Source organism: Hyperolius riggenbachi, unplaced genomic scaffold (genome assembly GCF_040937935.1).
Source record: "Hyperolius riggenbachi isolate aHypRig1 unplaced genomic scaffold, aHypRig1.pri scaffold_204, whole genome shotgun sequence".
NCBI lineage: Eukaryota > Metazoa > Chordata > Amphibia > Anura > Hyperoliidae > Hyperolius > Hyperolius riggenbachi.
In genome coordinates this window covers 175,984-196,822 of record NW_027152415.1, presented here as the reverse complement: position 1 = coordinate 196,822, position 20,839 = coordinate 175,984, and the positions used below count along the sequence as shown (strand labels likewise).

At 45.3% G+C, this 20,839-nt stretch overlaps 1 protein-coding gene across 1 annotated transcript in view; it reads left to right on the top strand.

Moving 5' to 3' along the window:
- The window catches only part of LOC137543807 (NACHT, LRR and PYD domains-containing protein 3-like), a 71,932-nt gene that overhangs the window by 27,451 nt on the left and 23,642 nt on the right, over positions 1-20,839 (top strand). Inside the window, exons 3-4 of the mRNA XM_068264888.1 lie at positions 13,483-15,193; positions 16,915-17,001. Of these exons, the coding sequence (XP_068120989.1) occupies positions 13,483-15,193; positions 16,915-17,001 (1,798 nt within the window). The remainder of the gene's footprint in view (positions 1-13,482; positions 15,194-16,914; positions 17,002-20,839) is intronic.

The following is a 20,839-nucleotide window of genomic DNA, read 5'->3' as shown; positions in this document are numbered from 1 at the left end:
CTGCCATTGTCACACACCACGTTGCCGATCTCCAGTTGGTGTGGGGTCAGCCACTGATCCACCTGTTTGTTCAGAGCAGCCAGGAGAGCTGCTCCAGTGTGACTCTGGGCTTTGATCAAGACATGTCCAAGATGGCGTGACACCGTCGTACCTGGCATGCAGCATAGGCCCTGGGGAACTGGGGGGGTGTAGTTGGAGAGGAGATCACAGCACCAGTAGAGTGGCACTGCCACTCAGCCAAGGAGGAGGAGGACGTTAGCGAAGAGGATGTAGCAGGAGGAGTAGGAGGAGAAGGAGAGGAGGTGGCAGCAGGCCTGCCTGCAAGCCGTGGAGGTGTCACAACTAGGTCCGCTGCACAGCCACATACTCCCTGCTTGCCAGTGGTCACCAGGTTGACCCAATGTGCCGTACCTGCCCTGACCATGGTTTACAGGCATCCATGGTCAGATGGACCCTTGACCCAACACTGTGTGCCAGAGATGACACCACTTGCCTTTCAACATCATGGTACAGTTTGGGTATCGCCTTTTTTGAAAAATAAATGCGGCCTGGTATCTTCCACTGTGGTGTCCCAATTGCCACAAATTTTCGGATGGCCTCAGAGTCCACCAGCTGGTATGGTAACAGCTGGCGAGCTAACAGTTCCACCAAGCCAGCTGTCAGAGGCCAGGCAAGGGGGTAACTGGCATAAATTAACTTCTTCCGCTCAAAGATTTCCTTAACGGACACCTAGCTGCGGTGGGCAGGGGAGCAGGAACCACTCAAGGTGAGAGGCGGAGTGGAGGATCGTGGCTGTGAAGGTGCAAGGGATAAAGCGGCTGAAGATGCTGCACCTGAAGGAAGAAGAGGAGGCGGAAGGTGGCTTTGCATTTGTGTGCTGCGTTTCCTCAGGTGGTCACCCCATTGCTCTTTGTGCTTTCTCACCATGTGCCTTCATAAGGCAATTGTCCCTACGCGGGTCTTGGTCTTTCCACGACTCAAAGTTTGGTGGCAGAGAGTACAGATGGCATTGCTCTCATCTGAGGCAGACACACAAATAAAATTCCACTCCGCTGAGCCCTGGGATTATGGCACTTTGGTGGTGGCGTCAGAAGCTGACCTTGAAGGGTATGTTGACTGGCTGTCCATAGGTGGCGATACATGCCACAGGACACTGCCACGAGCTGTTTCTGATGACGAGCTCCCCCTGCTTCTTTCAGCAACTCGTCTCCTCCTAGTCCTTTCTGACTCCCGCTCTGAACTGTCCCCCTGGTCATCTTGTCTATTGGGATCCCACATTACATCCATGACAGTATCATCATCATCATCATCATCATCCACAGCTTCGCTTGTATCAAACACCTCCAAAATGGCACCAACAACAGGTACTTCATCATCCTCACACCTTACGTCCATACTGACGCCTAATTCAGACATATGAGGTGGTGGTGTAACATGCTTAGTGCCGTCATCTTTTAACAATAATGGCTGTGATTCAGTTAATTCCCCACTTAATAACTCCTGCCAACTCTCAAATGGAGCAGATGTGGTGCTAGTGGTAGCAGTGTTAAGAGTTAAGTGAGGTGCCAGAATCAGAGCAGGAGGAGGAAGATATGTCAAGGTTCTGTGCGGAAGCTGAGGAAGATGAGGTGTTCTATGTTAAATAGTCAACTACGTCCTGACAATCTTGGGAGTTGATGGCACGTGCCTTCTGAACACTGTACTTTGGCCCAGGGCTGCATGAAATCACATCAACACGACATCGAACAAACCTGCTGGGTGGCCTGCCTCTGGCTCTGCCTCTGCCTCTACCTTTTGTTTTGTCCATATTGGGGGGGATGAAGTGAAAGGTATGTACTGACTTGACTAATACAATGTGCAGTCACACAGATGCAGTGAAAGGTATACACTGACTGCTGGTATAATACAATACACAGGTGCAATGGAAGGTATGCAGTGACTGGTATAATACAATGTGCAGTCACACAGATGCAGTGAAAAGTATACGCTGACTGCTGGTATAATACAATGTGCAGTCACACAGATGCAGTGAAAGGTATGCAGTGACTGATATAATACAGTGTGCAGTCACACAGATGCAGTGAAAGGTATGCACTGACTGCTGTATAATGATGAGATGAATACACTTGAATTCCTATAACTAGAATCTGTTATGGAAGGCAAGTCTGCCATCCATTCAAGTGAAAGGTATGCACTGACTGGTATAATACAATGTGCAGTCACACAGATGCAGTTAAAGGTACTGACTGCTGGTATAATACAATGTGCAGTCACACAGATGCAGTGAAAGGTATTCACTAACTGCTGCTATAATACACTGTGCAGTCACACAGGTGCATTGCAAAGGTATGCAGGGACTGCTGGTGGTAGGATACAATGTGCAGTCACACAGGTGCAGTGAAAGGTATGCACTGACTGCTGGTATAATACAACGTGCAGTCACACAGGTGCAGTGAAAGATATGCAGTGACAGCTAGTATAATACAATGTGCAGTCATACAGGTGCAGTGAAAGGTATGCACTGACTGCTGGTATAATATAATGTGCAGTACTGCAGTCACACAGTGCAGTGAAAGCTATGCACTGACTGCTGGTATAATACAATGTGCAGTCACACAGGTGCAGTGAAAAGGTATGCACTGACTGCTGGTGGTTTGATACAATGTGCAGTCACACAGGTGCTCTGAAAAGGTATGCAGTGACTGCTGGTGGTATGATACAATGTGCAGTTACAAAGGTGCAGTAAAAAGGTATGCAGTGACTGTTGGTGTTATGATACAATGTGCAGTCACAAAGGTGCAGTGAAAAGGTATGCAGTGACTGCTGGTGGTATGATACAATGTACAGTCACACAGGTGCACTGAAAAGGTATGCAGCGACTGCTAGTGGTATGATACAATGTGCAGTCACACAGGTGCACTGAAAAGGTATGCAGTGACTGCTGGTGGTATGATACAATCTGACACAGGTGCACTGAAAAGGTATGCCGTGACTGCTGGTGGTATGATACAATGTGCAGTCACAGAGGTGCACTGAAAAGGTATGCAGCGACTGCTGGTGGTATGATACAATGTGCAGTAACACGGGTGCACTGAAAAGGTATGCAGTGACTGCTGGTGGTATGACACAATGTGACACACATGCAGTAAAAGGTATGCACTGAATGTGCTGGGCCTGGCACAGTATAGCAATTAGCAAGGGCCAGCTGCGACAGACAAGGCTGTATATGCAGTGCAGTGGGCCACACACACACACACAAAAAAAAAAAACACACATCACAAGAACATTAGCTCTCAAAAGAACTGTTTTGGTGGTGCTTTTTTTTAGCAAAATATCAGCAAGGAGAAAGCTAACAAGAGCCTAACTAAGCTTTCCCTATCTCTGCAACAACCTCTCTACCTTCTCTCACTAAAACAGCAGCACACAGAGTGAGAAAATGGCCGACACTGCTGCCTTGTATAAGAGGGGGGGGGGGGGGCTCCAGGAGGGAGTGCAGCCTAATTGGCTGCTATGTGTCTGCTGACTGTGATGTAGAGGGTCAAAGTTTAGCCCAATAATGTAGCATAGGGGGTGGGTCGAACGTGCTAAAGGTTCGCGGCTCGACGCAAATCCGCATTGTTCGCACGAATAAGTTTGCTTGCGAACTGTTCAGGCCATCTCTATTAATAAATATTAACATGGGTGCAAGTTAAAATTAGAGTAAAATACAGTACAGTTCCCAACACAATGTTATGCTAGATGGATCAATCAATTAAATGGTTGCGGCTTTAAAGGACATCTGAGGTGAAAAAAATCTGCTGAAATAAATAATTGTATATATCCTCCTTCACCTAGAAATTACTTTTTTTAAATATCCCACAGTTTTATTTCATACTTAACCTCTTGAGGACTGCAGTGTTAAACCCCCCTAAAGACCAGGCCATTTTATGTAAAATGGACCACTGCAGCTTTAAGGCCAAGCTGCAGGGCGCACAACACTGCACACAAGTGATCCCCCCCCCCTTTCTCCCCACCAACAGAGCTCTCTGTTGGTGGGGTCGGATCGCTCCCTAGTTGTTTTTGTTTTTTTTTTGTAAATGTACAGTACTATATGTAAAGACCGTGGTTTCGCCGTTAACAGTCTCCCGAGCGGCAATCGCAGCTCGGAAACTGAAGGCCTGCACGCGATCTCCTGCAAACTGCTGCCCCAGGACTTTACGACGATCGGCGTTAGACGGTCCTGGGGCTGCCGCCGCGGCCACGCCCATCGGTGTGACACGGTCAGCAAGCAGTTAAATGTAGTTTTTAAGTTTTTCTGTTTCATTGTCTTCTCCTGCTCAATGACACGTTCATTGAAGTATGTGAGCGCTCAGATCTATGAATGATTGACCCTTTTTATCTCTTTCCTGCACTAGGGGGCCATTTACTGACAGGAAAGTGTTTTATGGCTATAATTACTTATTAGTGTTATAGTCTGACCCAGTCTGACCCGGTCAGAAACTGTCACCAGCAAACCTGATGTTTAGCTCTTTCAGGCAGAGAAAGAAAAAAAAAAGGAACACAGCCTAGTTATTTGTGTGCTAGACACTGTACATACACATGTCTATCTCATCATGTCACATTTCACCTCGGTTTTCCATAAAGGGAGGAGTAGAGTGATGGCAGTGGGTGCTGGATGTGGAATGGTCGGAAGGGAATTCAGGAGGCTGACAGCAGAGGAGAAAAAGAAGTTCCTATGCCTTGTAGTTTTGGTGGTGATAGCCCAAAACCTGCATCCTAAAGGGAGCCGACTGAAGAAAAGGTGACCAGGGTGAGGGGTCGCCGGAGATCCTCAGAGCTCTAGAGCATAATCTGGAGTTGTGGAGGAGTTTGAGGAGGGGAGAGGTCTGCCATTGATCCTTTCCGCCATCCTGATGACTCTGACGTTTGTGTCTGTCTTTGGTGGAACAGCCAGCAAACCAGACTAGGATAGATGAGCAGTGGACGGACTCAATGGTGGCGGTATAAAAGCTCGTCAGTAGCTCTTGGGCCATGCCAAACTTCTTCAGTTGGTGGAGGAAGAATAGCCTCTGCTGGGCTTTCCTCAGGGCCGAGGCGAAGTTTCCCTTCCACCAGCTCAAGTCCTTGGAGATGGTGGTGTCCAGGGGGCGGAATGAGGCGATAGAGCATGTGCCATGGCAGCAGTTGAGTCACGTCACAGCTTTCAAAGAAGGGAGACAGCAGCACAACTGAGGGGAGGCAAGTTAAATTGAGGCGTTTTGAAGATTAAGGGGGGGGGGGGGGGGCTGAATGAAGCCCTAAGCATGGCCACATTGTTTTTTGTTTGCTTGCTTTTTTTGTTTTTTTTATTCAGTTCAGGTGGGCTTCAACTCAACTACAAGGCCACTATTTCTCTAACCTTGTTAAAAGTTGTTATGATTTGCTATAACAAGGCACAAAGTAAAGCATTTTTCTAATAGCAGCACTTTTTCAATAAATCCACAGAAAGTTTGCAATAACGATCCTGATTGTTTTAAATTGCTGTTCTAATATTTTTAACCTTTTTTTGTCAATAGGTAGGGAAACAGGCAGGGCCGGATTTACCATAAGGCACTGTAGGCACGTGCCTACAGGCGCATGATGATGGAAAGGCAGCTTACTCGACTCCCCAAGCGCCTCCCTCCCTCCTGCCTTGCCTATGCAGAGTCCTGAGCAGAGCGTAAATGAGAAGTTACTCACCCTGCTCTTGGCATTCCACTAATGAGATCTCCTTTCAGTGAGGGGCACCTCTAACTACTTAATACTTAAGGTACCTTTGGTTACCTAACGCTAAGGCACAATTGTAACTACCTATGACGGGCAAGGGAAGTAAGGGAGAAGTGACACCTGGGACAGTCAGCACACTTGCGGTGCGGTTCGGCAGGAGTTTGTGGGTTTATGGAGGGCGAAGTCTAGGGTGCCAGGACATCTGTGCCTATAGGCTCTTCCAAGGTGAATCCGGGCCTGGAAACAGGCATATATCACACTTCAACCACAAGGTCACTATTTCACTAACCTTTTAGTAATTCTTGTAATGATTTACTATGGCTAAGCAAGGCTAAAAAAAATAAAACCCACCTAAAGGTTTTAATAAAACCAGACAAGCATGGCAGGATCACCTAGGTTCTCCAAGACATGAAAACCTTTATCAATAAGACCCGTCCCTCACTGCTTAAAGTGGGTCCAAGATAAACTTTTACTCATTGTATAATTGTGTTACTTTCATATAGTTTATAGGGCATTCCTCAAGCCAAATACTTTTTTTGATTCATTTGAATACTCTAATTTCCTATAAACTAAACAATCCTCGCCCACAGCTCCTTTTGTGCCTTGGCACTGTAGCAAGGGCTTATGGGAACTCAGTCTGGGCAGGAGGAGGAGGTTACTAGCCAGAGATTTCAGAGGCAGAGGGGAGGAGGGAGGAGGAGAGGGGACTTTACACACAGGCAAGCTGATAGCATCTCAAGCCCTCAGCCTGTGACAATGTGACAAACAGAACATGGCTGCCCTCATTGTATCACAGGAATGAATAATCATAAACTTTTGAAGCTGTTTGCAGATAGATATGCTGTGTAGATTATCTAAACTTTAGATCTATATATATAAAATCGGATGTGTGTATGTATGTATGTGTGTATGTGTGTGTGTGTGTGTGTGTGTGTGTGTGTGTGTATGTGCCGCGATCACTCAAACGGCTTGACCGATTTGAACGAAACTTGGTACACAGATCCCTTACTACCTGGGATGATATGTTCTGGGGGTCTCGCGTCCCCCCTGCACACCTGGTCGGAGCTACCAACAGAAAATCAGATTTCACCCATTCAAGTCAATGGAAAAAATTTAAAAGGCTGCCATTCTTCAAGCCAGAGTCACCACACTTGGCACAGTTGGGTCACTTGGTGACCGAGGTTACAAATCCTGGAAAAGTGGGTGGAGCATTAAACAGCCAATCAAATTTCAGCCGTTCATTTTAAATGGGAAAATGTAAACTGCAGCCATTCTTAGACTGTTAATCGCAGGGTTCTCAAACTTGACACAGTTGGTCACTGGGTGAATGTGATTAAGATTCAAGAAAATGGGTGGAGCCTACAACAGCCAATCAAAATTCACCTATTGATTTTCAAGGGGAATATTTAAACTGCTGCTATTCTTACACTGTTAATGGCAGAGGCTTCAAACTTGCTACAGTCGTCATTGGGTGACTGGGGTCCAAATTCACTAAAGGGGCGGGGCCACATACAGCCAATCAGATTTCCTTGGGGGATAAACTGCTTCCATTCACACATTTTTGATGCCAGGAACCTGAAAGCTGACAAACGTGGTCATTGAGTGACTGTGTGACAAGGTTACAAAAAGTGGGCGGAGCCAAAAACAACTTTTGCTGGGAAAATATAAACTGCAGCCATTCTTACATCGTTAATGGCAGGGTTCTAAAACTTTGCACAGTTGGTCATTGGGTGACTGAGATTAAGATTTTGCAAGGTGGGTGGAGCCTACAACAGCCAATAAAAATTCACCTTTTGATTTTCAAAGGGAATATTTAAGCTGCTACCATTCTCTTATACTGTTAAAAGCAGATGCCTCAAACCTGGTACAGTTGGTTACTGGGTGACTAGGGCCCAAATTCAGAAAGGGGGCAGAGCCACAAACAGCCAATAAGATGTGTTTATTTTTAAATGGGAATATACAAAGTATTGATACCAAGGCCCACAAAGCTGATAAACTTGGTAACTGAGTGACTGTATGTCAAGGTTAGAAAAAGTGGGCGGCGCCAACAAGTACATTTTTAACATGGTAGGGTTCCCAAACTTGACACATTTGGCCACTGGATGACTGGGATGAATATTCAGGACTGTGGGTGGAGCCTACAACAGCCAATTAAAATGTAACTTTTGATTTTCAAGGGGAATTTTCACATTGCTACCATTCTTACACTGTTAGTGTCAGAGGCCTCAAACCTGATACAGTCAGTCATTGGGTGACTGGGGTCCAAATTCACTAAAGGAGTGGAGCCACAAACAACCAATCAGATTTGTTAGATTGATTTCAGCCATTCTGTTATTGGCAGGGTTCTCAAACGTCACACAGTTAGCCACTGGGTGACTGGGACTAATATTCAGGAAAGTGGGTGGAGCCTACAGCAGCCAATCAAAATTCACCTTTTGATTTTCAAGGGGAATATTGAAACTGCAGCCATTCTTACACTGTTAATGGCAGAGGCCTCAAACCTGCTGCAGTCAGTCGTTAAGTGTCTGGGGTTCAAATTCAGTAAAGGGGTGGAGCCAAAAACAGCCAGATTTCTCTGCTGGATAAACTGCTTCCATTAGCACAATTTTGATGCCAGGAACCCAAAACCTCACAAACTTGGTCATTGAGTAGTGACGAGTGTGTCCAGGTTACAAAAAGTGGGTGGAGTTAAAAACAGATTTTTTTCTGGGAAATTGTAAACTGCAGCCCTTCTTCACTGTTAATGGCAGGGTTCTCAAACTTTGCATAGCTGGTTACTGGGTGACTGGGATTAATATTCAGAAAAGTGGGTGGAGCCTAAAAATGCCAATCAAAAATCACATGTCGCTTTTCAAGGAGAATATTAAAATTGCTGCCATTCTTGCACTGTTAATGGCACAAGTCTCAAACCTGGTACACTTGGTCATTGGATCACTGGGGTTCAAATTTAGAAAAGGGGACAGAGCCACAAACAGTGAATCAGATTTGTTTCATTTCATGGGAAAATACAAATTATTGATGCCAAGGACCCCAAAGCTCACAAACTTGGTCATTGAGTAGTGACTTTGTGTCCAGGTAACAAAAAGTGGGTGGAGCCAAAAACAAATTTCACTGGGAAAGTGTAAACTGCAGCCCTTCTTACACTGATTATTTCAGGGAAGTGGGTGGAGCCTATAATAGCCAATCAAAATTCACCTGTTGATTTTCAAGTGGAATATTTAAATTGCTGCCATTTTTATACTGTTAATAGCAGATGCCTCAAACCTGCTACAGTTGGTCATTGGGTGACTGAGGTTCAAATGCTGGAGAGGGGGTGAAGCCACAAACAGCCAATCTGATTTGTTTAATTTCTATGGGAATATACAAATTATTGATGCCAAGGACCCCAAAGCTCACAAACTTGGTCATTGAGTGTTTGTGCGTTAGGGTTAGAAAGTGTGTGGAGCCAACACCAGTCAAATACATACACGGGCAATGCCGGGTCATCAGTGGGTGGAGACAAATACAAATTTCACTGGGAAAATGTAAACTGCAACCATTCTTACATTGTTAATGGCAGGGTTTGCACAGTTGGTCACTGGGTGACTGGGATTAATATTCAGAAAAGTGGGTGGAGCCTACAAAAGTGAATCAAACTTCACCTATTGCTTTTCAAGGGGAATATTTAATTGCTACCATTCTTGCACTGTTAATGGCACAGGCCTCAAACCTGGTACAGTTGGTTATTAGGTGACTGGGGTTCAAATTCAGAAAAAGGTGTGGAGCCACAAACAGCCAATCAGATTTTTTAATTTCAATGCAAATTATTGATACCAAAGACCGCAAAGCTCACAAACTTGGTCAGTGAGTAATTGTGTGTTAGGGTTAGAAAAAGTATGCAGAGCCAACACCAGCCAAATACATACCCGGGCAACGCTGGGCAATCAGCTAGTAAGATATATAGACAAGTTACTTGTTATAGTTAGGTTTTCATCTCGGATCCGCTTTAACCACTTCAGCCTTCAATCGTTTTTCACCTTATGCATCTATGCAATTTTCACCTCCCATTCATTCGCCAATAACTTTATCACTACTTATCACAATGAATTGATCTATATCTTGTTTTTTTCCCGACACCAATTAGGCTTTCTTTGGGTGGTACATTTTGCTAAGAATATTTTTTTTCTGAACGTATTTTAATGGGAATATTAAGAAAAACATGGGGAAAAAAATCATTATTTCTCAGTTTTCGGCCATTATAGCTTTAAAATAATACATGCTACCGTAATTAAAACCCACATATTTTATGTGCCCATTTGTCCGGTTATTACACAGTTTAAATTATGTCCCTAGGCTATCACAATGTATGGCGCCAATATTTTATTTGGAAATAAAGGTGCATTTTTACAGTTTTGCATCAATCACTATTTACAAGCTTATAATTTAAAAAATAATAGTAATATACGCTCTTCACATGCATATTAATAAAGTTCAGACCCTTAGGTAACTATTTATGTTTTGTTTTTGTTTTTTATTGTATTTTTTTATTAAAAATTTACCATATGTACTCGAGTATAAGCCAACCCGAGTGACCCAAGTATAAGCTGAGGGTAGGAAATGCTGCAGGGACCCGATAGACTTTGGGGGTCTGGAAGAGGCCCCAGGTAAGTAAATGGGCAACTTTTTGATGGTGTGGGTGGAATTATTATTCTAATAATTAAAAATAATGTTATCTAATGGAATAAGAACAGGGGCTCAGAGGTTGCAGCTGTTTCTTTCCTATCCTTCAAGCATGCTCAATGCCCAGTCTCAATCAGGTTATTGTTCCTGGTAGAGTTGGGCCGAACGGTTTGCCTGCGAACGGTTCCATGCGAACTTCAGTGGTTCGCGTTCGCGTCCCGCAGGCGAACTTTTGCGGAAGTTCGGTTCGCCCCATAATGCACCATGAGGGTCAACTTTGACCCTCTACATCACAGTTAGCAGGCCCAGTGTAGCCAATTTGGCTACACTAGCCCCTGGAGCCACTCCCCCCGCTTATAAAAGGCAGGCAGCGGCGGCCATTACGGTCACTTGTGTGCCTGCGTTAGTGAGAGTAGGGCGAGCTGCTGCAGACTGTCTCTCATAGGGAAAGATTAGTTAGGCTTAGCTCGTTCCTGGCTGCATACCTGTTCTGTTCTGTGAACCCACCACTGCATACCTGTTCTGTGAACCCACCACTGCATACCTGTACTGTGAACCCACCACTGCATACCTGTTCTGTGAACCCACCACTGTATACCTGTACTGTGAACCCACCACTGCATACATGTTCTGTGAACCCACCACTGCATACCTGTTCAGTGAACCCGCCACTGCATACCTGTTCTGTGAACCCACCACTGCATACCTGTTCTGTGAACCCACCACTGCATACCTGTTCTGTGAACCCACCACTGCATACCTGTTCAGTGAACCCGCCACTGCATACCTGTTCTGTGAACCCACCACTGCATACCTGTTCTGTGAACCCACCACTGCATACCTGTTCAGTGAACCCGCCACTGCATACCTGTTCTGTGAACCCACCACTGCATACCTGTTCTGTGAACCCACCACTGCATACCTGTTCAGTGAACCCACCACTGCATACCTGTTCTGTGAACCCACCACTGCATACCTGTTCAGTGAACCCACCACTGCATACCTGTTCAGTGAACCTGCCACTGCATACCTGTACTGCTCAGTGAACCCGCCACTGCATACCTGTTCTGTTCAGTGAACCCGCCACTGTATACCTGTTCAGTGAACCTGCCACTGCATACCTGTTCTGTGAACCCACCACTGCATACCTGTTCTGTGAACCCACCACTGCATACCTGTTCAGTGAACCTGCCACTGCATACCTGTACTGCTCAGTGAACCCGCCACTGCATACCTGTTCTGTTCAGTGAACCCACCACTGTATACCTGTTCAGTGAACCTGCCACTGCATACCTGTTCTGTGAACCCGCCACTGCATACCTGTTGTGTTCAGTGAACCCGCCACTGTATACCTGTTCAATGAACCTGCCACTGCGTACCTGTTCTGTGAACCCGCCACTGTATTCCTGTTCAGTGAACCCGCCACTGCTGTCACTACACAAACAGCTGTTTGCGGTGCGTTACACGGTGAGTTTGGTGTATCAGTGTGAAGCAGTACCTTAATTACACTACCTGATTGATGTATACACATGCAAGATGTTTTAAAGCACTTTAGGCCTGTCATTTAGCATTCAATGTGATTTCTGCCCTTAAAACGCTGCTTTGCGTCAAATCCAGATTTTTCCCGGGGACTTTTGGCGTGTATCCCACTCCGCCATGCCCCCCTCCAGGTGTTAGACCCCTTTAAACATCTTTTCCATCACTTTTGTGGCCAGCATAATTTTTTTTTTCCAAAGTTCGCATCCCCATTGAAGTCTATTGCGGTTCGCAAACTTTAACGCGAACCGAACCTTCCGCGGAAGTTCTAAAATCGGAGGTTCGGCCCAACTCTAGTTCCTGGCCCAGTGTGAGCCATGTGGAGGCCAGGCAGTAATCGAAGGCCAGTGAGGGTACCAGCAAGAAGAGTGCTGCCTGTAAATAATGTCACAGCACTCCCTTCACACAGATACACTCTATATATCTCCCTCCTAGTGCCTTGCCTGAATGTGTATAGAGCGAGTGTCCCCCTCATAAACAGTGCTGTTTTTAGGGTGTGCACATTTTTGTGGTTCCCCCCTCCGTCACATGCGGGTATGCGGGGGTGATGACTGTGAATTGTGGCCCCCGGGTGGCCCCATAAGTATATGCAGAGTGATATGAATTGCGCCCTCCCGCCGAGTGGCTCCCCGGTATATGCAGAGTGATGCGCAACGGAGCGTGCTTCCTTTACTCACTGCTCAGCGCCGTCCACCTCGATTCTGCATCAGCCTCTCTCATCGGTATGACTCCCGTTCAGCTCCGTCCACCTCGATGCCGTATCAACCTCTCTCTGTCTCATCGCTATGACGCCCTCTGGTGGTGGAGCACGCTCCGTTGCGTATCACTCTGCATATATCGGGGGGCCACCCAGGGGGAGGGTGCAATTCACATCATTTAGCATATATCGGGGGGTATAACAACAAAAATCTGCATGCTATCCACAATATTGTTTGATGGGGACACTCGCTCTATACACATGCCGGCAAGGCACTCGGAGGGAGAGCTTCCTCCGTTTTTCAAATGGCAGGGGTACTCGGGAGAGGTGACTCAAGTATAAGCTGACACACCATTTTTCAGGGGCTCAAAAAGTCGGTTTATATTCAAGTATATACGGTATTTGGGTATTTTTTTGGAGTGTGTGTGTGTGTGGGGGGGGGGGGGGTAAACAGTTCATTTTAAATGTAATAAATTGTATTTATTTAAAAAAGAAATGTATGTAGATGTAGTTTTACTATTTGGCCACGAGATGGCCACAGTCAAAAATCGTTTTTAGTCCTGTAAGCGAGCACTCTCGCTTACAGGAAGTGAAGGGAGGACGGGGAATTTTTTTTTTCTTTAGAAAGAATGCGGCTTCAGAAAGAAGCCATCGATCTTTCTAACGGGGACTTAGATAATGAATGGGAACTGTGTTCTCATTCATTGATCTCCAGGCTAACGGGCGGCGGCACGGGAGCGTGTGGGAGCGTGCAGCGGTGCACAGCAGCAAAGTAGCAACCTTTTGGACGTATCAGCAACGTCCAAAAGGTGAAACTGGTTAAAATTTCAGTTCTGATATCGTGTTTAACCTTATTTTGTCAACAGGCATCTTGGAAACTCACAAACAATATTTGCTGCAGAAAACTGAGAATCTAGTGGAGAAAAAGCCACCAGGAACAAACATGGATCAACAAAGTTATTCTATTACCGTGCGATTTGTAGACCTCATGATTGCCTCAAGTCAAGCTATAAAACGTTCCAAAGTAGAGCTTGAAAAGATGGGAGGAGTTCAAGAATACTATATTCAGAAGAGACAGGGAGGTTTAGAACGTATTTCTCCAAACAGGCTGTTTCGCTGGTGTCCCAGATATCGACGTGTACCACGTACAGTGCTTGTTAGTGGTGTGCCAGGAATAGGGAAGACCACATTGATGCAGAAATTTGTCTTTGACTGGGTGAATGGTAAACTCTACCAAAGATTTACTTTTCTCTTCTTCTTCAAATTACGGAAACTCAACCTTCTGTCTGAGGTCAGCTTGGAGGAGTTGATTTGTAAAGAATATCCACATCTGAAGATGCATCTCGAAACTATTTTAGAAAATCCAGAAAGACTACTATTTATATTTGATGGCTTAGATGAAACTAATTACCATCTGGACTTCAGTTCCAAGGAGCTTTGTAACAATTCAAAATTGAAAATAAATATCTCTGTTATTGTAACTAGCTTGATAAAGCAAACTCTTGTCAGTGGTTGCTCTGTACTAGTAACCAGCCGTCCATCCGATCTAGCAAGTATTGAAACTGGTGTTTTCCAAAGAATAACTGAAATTATGGGATTTTGTTCAGAAGACAGAAAAAGGTACTTTGAACAGTTTTTTTCCCCTTACTTGGACTTATCAGACCAAGTTTTTAAATATGTGCAGGAGAACGATACACTGTACACTTTCTGTTATATTCCCTCTTACTGCTGGATAATCTGTACAGTGTTGTCAATGTGTTTCAAGCCCCAACCAACAAATCACACACCATTACAATCATTGCCTAAAACAATAACTCAACTCTTTGTGACCTACGTCGCAAACATGCTGAGTAATCACAGCATTAAAACAGATGGTGCTAAAGAACTTCTCGCTTCGCTTGGACGACTGGCAGAAGATGGTCTAATAAACCAAAAGAAACTTGTGTTTGTAGAAAGAGACATTCAGAATTTTAAAATAGATACTTCCTCACCACTCTTGTCAAGCTTTATCATTGAATCTCGTGAAGAATCCAAAACCACCTTTTCCTTTTTACATCTCACCATTCAGGAGTTCTTCACTGCCTTAGTGCAATATCTTAACTATCATCCTAATAGCATGCAATTGATTCTCCGGAAAGACAGCAATTGTGGGGATGGTTATGGGCAAATGGTTATTCCTTTCCTTTGTGGTCTCTCGGATTCTTCCACAAGGTCTCCGTTGAATAGTTTTTTAGGAGTGTTACCCACCGAACCTTCTAGGAAAGTAATTACTTGGCTCCACACATTGGTCCCAGTAATAACAAAGCGAGGGAAAGACGCTGAAGATAAAATGAAATGCATGACTGTTCTCTCTTACTTCTCAGAGTCTCGGAACAAGGCTCTGGTGTATAAGTGTTTAGGGTCAAACAGCACACTTGAGTTTTCTGAATTCTACTTAACTCCTCTGCACTGCACTGTGCTGGCTTTTACCCTTGAATCTTGCAAAGGAGCAGAATATCTTGATCTGGATTCCTGCTACATCCACAGTGAAGGCTTGAAGAGATTGGCACCGTTTCTACATATGGTCAAGGATATCAGGTAAGGATAAAATACATAGAGATGGTCAATAAGATGCAAATAATTCTGAGTTGATGCAGGATTATGTAAATATAGACAGTTTATTAATTGACCAATCAAATCTTGCTGAGGTGCTTAATTTTCGCATAACTTTGCATACAAAAAATTGCATAATCCTACATCAACTTGGAATTATTTGTATCTTATTAACGAACCCTAAACAAAATCTCTCTCCTGTGTCACTAAATTGTAAAATTAAGAAGTAGAATTTATGTTTATAGCAAAACAAATAAATTATAACCAGCAGTGTTGGTTGAGTAGCTCTATGTTCGATTTGACCGTCATTGGAATCAACAAGCTGAATTCAGGTTAGTGTACAGGACAGCATAGAGCTTATACAGCCTCAAAATACATTTACAAAGGCAAGACTCCCACGGCTCTACACATACAAGCCAAGAAAAATGCATAGAGGCTTTTTGCTGCTGTCAAGGCCATTTTATGGGGTGGTCAAGGGAACATGCCAGATTTGGTACAGACCTCTGATTAGAGGTAGCGAGGGCCCAAGGGAATTCTCCTGGTTCAAAACTTAGCTACCAGGTTTCAACACTCTGTCTCTGTCTTCATGAAAACTGCACTTCTTCGTGCAGAGCACATCCTTACTGCTAGTGCAACACGAAAAGTATTTATTTGTAAAAACAAAAGGAAATCAAGAGCCCACAATAGTGTAGTATGTTAAAGTCATGTTAATAAAATCAATGTGAATGAATACTCACAAGGAAGGCTTACCGCTAAGGCAACCACTGTATAGGCAGGTGGGGCGGTTAAACCAAACCCCACTCGGTTTAAGAAGTCACTCTCGGTAGATCAGAAAACAGGGGGTACACCCCTTCACCTAGGGTGGACAAACATAAGTAATAGGATAAAACAGAGGCACCAGGAAGAATAAAATACACTAAAAACAGTAAAAAATAGGAGGTAGTGGTGGACATATCTTTCCATCGACTCAAGTCTTCAGTAGGGATGTAAGTCCACCACAACCTTTTTTGTTTTATTTTTTTTTAGAGTATTTTAAGGGTATTTTAATCTTCCTTGTGGCTCTGTTTTATTCTACTATCAAAAATTATTTATATCTGTTTCTAGATTTTCATTATATATAATTTATTTTTAAATATATTTTGAAAGGTTATGCTCCTCCTCTCACACACTGGCAGTGGAGCCCACAAAATGTAATAAGTGACTATATCCTGTAGGTGCAAACTGCAAAATGTACTCCATGACCGTGTCCCCCTGTCCAACCAAGCTCCTGTGTTGGTGGCCTTGGGTCTCTGTGCTATACACTTTCAGCCACTGTTGGAGGTGTGCACATGTGCAAGCATTGTGGCTACAGCTTTGCACGGGAGAGGGAGGGTGGAGAGAGAAGGGCCTGGCAGCATTAAGCTTGATATATGTTTTATATTGCTATACTTTGTACGTATACTTTGCAATACTACCCTCAGGACATAATGCAGCCAGGCTGTAGGATATGTTGCAATGGGGAGATTAGTATTGACAGGTATGGGCAAGTTTTAAAATAATTATAGCAGGAATGAGTATTGATATTGAGTATATATATTGTACACAGCAGTAATTGTATATGGAAGAAGAGGTTGGTTGCTGACATGTTAGGAAGGAAAATGTGTTAAATATAGTTTAATTTTAACTCTGCATCATACATGTTTTTTGCTTCTCAAATTTCCCTCTAGACTCTCAAAAAATGACTTGAAGGATGAAGATGCTGCTGTTATGCTACATGTTTTAACACATCCCAACTGCAGGATCCAGAAGTTATGGTATGATTTTTAATAATTTTCTAGTCTTTAATTTGGTATGTATGCAATCAGTTTTTGTGTGTCTGCAACAAAACTGTACATTCAGTTCTGAGTTCGAGTAAAATCAACTTCAAGAGTGTTGGTGATGTATTTGGAATTTTGTGCACTATACAATTCCTTAACTTGCCGGCAATAAGCGCTAGTGAGTTCTAATATTAGCTGATGAGACCGTCACCTAATGCAGTTCTAATGATCATCACCTGGCTACTAGGCAGAAAATAACTCACTTGAGCGTTGTATTCACCCAGCAAGTTATTTTCCCTCTTTGCAAATCCCTATTTCATGTGCTGAGAAGTGGAGGCCCAGGACTAGGACGGCAGGAGAGCTAGGGCGGTGTTGCAGCTGGCAGTAGATCAGCTGACCCATAATTACCTGTATTGTGCTGTCCTCCTCCTCTTCAAGTCTCTAGGCATGCTCTGCTCTGGGCCACTCCCTCTGCGGTTTGACATTGCGAAGAGGAGCACAAAACAGAACACGCAGGGAGATTCGAGGAGGAGAACGATGGTAGCTCAGCCACAGATAGGTAATTATGGAACTGCTGCTTCTCTGCTAGCTTCTGCTTCAGCGCATGCAGTGTGAACATCAGACAGTGCAGTTGTAAGGAAACGCGGAAAAGCCGCCGTCTCTCAAGGTGAGGCGGCTGTTTCTGCATCCAGCATGGCGTCACAACGCGGAAAAACCGCCGCATGCCGCTTAGGCAGAGCGGCGGAATCCGCATTGGGAACGGCGGAATCCGCATTGGGAATGGCGGAATCCGCATTGAGAACGGCGGAATCCGCATTGGAGGCGGCCCCCGCAAGCGGTTCACAAAATACATTTCTAGACAGTACTGGTGTGGCTGGGACTGATAGTCCACCAAGACTCAGAGTGACACGCGCGCGCACAGAGGCTGAGTTTAAATAACAGCCAGAAGTGAGTCAGCTGACCAGGCGGGTCAGCTGACATTTTCCACAACTCTCATTGGTCCAGCAATTAGGGAGGTCCTGGAAAGGTCCTTGTGTATATATACTGCTGGCTGTTCACTTGCTCTTTGTCTGGTGTTGCGATCACATATGTGGGAGCACCCAGATCCGTAGTCAGATCCGCAAGTGTGCCGGGACCAGCTGGAGCTGTAATCCTACACTTAGCTAGATTCTGTTGATAGCTAAAGTACTAGTTTGATTGTGATTATCTGTTATGACTTTTGCCTGCCTTGACTACCCTTCTGAACTCTGATCTTGTACCTCGATATTTCTGACACTCTGTTGCCGACCCCCGGCTCGTTTCTAGACTCCGCCTCAGCCTCCTGATTCTGTACCTCGATATTTCTGATACCCCGTTGCCGAACCCTGCCTGTACTTAGACTCCGCCTTTGTCTCCTGATCTTGTACTTTATCTGTCTGTGTGTGTACGACCTGGCTTGTCCGACCTCGAGAACCGACCTTACCGTTAGAGGCGGTTCCTCGCTCTGTTAGCGACCCTTCCTCCTGAGGGTCACTTCCAGACATCCTTCCTACTGTCAGTCTGACTCCTCCCGTCTTGGAGAGCTCAGGTCTGCGGAAGGAATCTGTGCAGTACTCCTTGCTGCACTGAGGCCTAGTCCTCAAAGTGTTACTGTTACACCAAACACTACACTCTACTCAGGTGAACAGAGGTTAGCTAGTATATCGGATTATCGGTGAGACTGCAGATCACTTATAATCTGGTATATATCTGTATTCCCAGTGATACTGCAGATCACCGGTAATCAGATACTCTCTGTGCTCACCGATCGTTCCAGAACGCCAGACCAAATAACAGATGGACGCACGCGCTGACCCTCTGACTGTGCTTGCCACTTCGGTGGATACCATCCATCAAGCACTGGGCCAGCACAAAGCTTTAATCGATGCTCTAACAGGCTCTGTGCAAACCCTTCAGACGTCAGTTGATTCGGTGCGATCCCCTCCTAGTGATGACATACGTATGCCTGTACCTGATAAATTTTCCGGCCACAAGTCTGACTTCCGGAATTTTAAGAGTAGAGTGTTATCGTACTTCGAGTTGAGACCCCGATCCTCGGGGACTGAGACCCAACGGGTCACCTTTATTAAGACTTTGCTGACTGGTGACTCCCAGTCATGGGCATACAACCTGCCTCCTACCGATACTGCTCTGACCTCGGTAGAGGAATTCTTTAAGGCCATGGCCGTAATTTATGATGACCCTGACCTTGCTGCGTCCTCTGAGCAGAAGCTCAAACTTTTGCGACAAGGCAGAGGTCCGGTCGAGGATTATGCGGCAGAATTTCGTAGATGGTCAGTTACGGCCAGGTTTGACACCTATGCCCTCTTAGATTATTTCCTGTCTGGGTTGTCGGATGAGGTCTCCGACCTAATGTTAAGTCAACCCGAGCCCAGAACAGTCGATGAGGCCATCTCAGCGGCCATTCGAATCGACCGCAGGTTGCGCTATCAAAGACAAACCAGGAGTAGTCACTGTGTCAGAATGGTGTCTTGCGCCACAACCCCAGTGATCCCACCTTCTCCCGAGTCAATGCAGATTGGTCGGTCTGAGCTGTCCCTAGAGGATAAACGGTTGCTCCTCCCGTGTACGATTACATGGGAGGATAGGACCGAGCTCAAGGAAGCCTTTGTTGATTCTGGCGCTGCAGCTAATTTTATGGACTTTGAGTTTGCTAAAAGGTTGGGTATTCCACTCACCCCGGTAAAACCACCCGTCCAGGTTACAGCAGTGGATGATTCCCCTCTGCAGAGGAATCACCCGTTATCACAGACATCAGAAGTGGGAGTCACTATAGGGGTGCTGCACAGAGAGAGACTGCAGTTCATTGTATTACATATGTCCACCTCCACAATCATCCTAGGCATGCCGTGGTTACAAATTCATTCTCCGCAGATAGACTGGGCCACAGGGCAGTTAACAGCATGGTCACCTCATTGTTTCCAGCATTGTTTGGGGAGGCTGACATTGGGTCAAACCAGGGTACAGGTGGAAGGTGTACCAGAACAGTACTCGGATTATGCTGATGTGTTCTGTCCCAAGGCTGCGGATAAATTGCCCCCGCATCGCCCGTTTGACTGTCCTATTGACCTTCGTTCTGGGTGTATGCCTCCTCGAGGCCATTTGTATAATTTATCCGGCCCCGAAAAACTAGCCATGCAGGAGTATATCCGTGAGAACTTAGCCAAAGGCTTCATTCGGCCATCCCGGTCACCCGCTGGGGCAGGTTTCTTTTTTGTTAAGAAGAAAGACGGGGGCTTACGGCCTTGTATCGATTATCGTGGCCTTAACAAAATCACAGTAAAGAATCGCTACCCGTTGCCACTTATAGACGATTTATTCACACAGGTCACGGAGGCTAGGATATTTTCAAAACTAGATTTATGGGGGGCATACAATCTGGTGCGTATAAGAAAGGGCGACAAGTGGAAGACGGCCTTCAATACCCCTGACGGGCATTACGAGTACAGGGTGATGCCCTTCGGGTTATGTAATGCCCCGGCCGTCTTCCAGGAGCTCATCAATGAGGTTTTTAGGGAGGTGTTAGGGAAGTTCGTTTTAGTCTATTTAGATGACATTCTCATCTTTTCTAACAACCTCTCAGAACACAGAACCCATGTCAGGATTGTATTAGACAAACTGAGGCAGAATATGTTATACGCTAAACTTGAGAAGTGTATTTTTGAGGTTACGTCGGTTGCCTTTCTGGGATATATAATCTCCACCTCAGGTCTGTCTATGGACCCTGCCAAGGTCTCCGCGGTTCTGGAGTGGCCGCAGCCGGTGGGGTTAAAGTCGCTACAACAGTTCTTGGGGT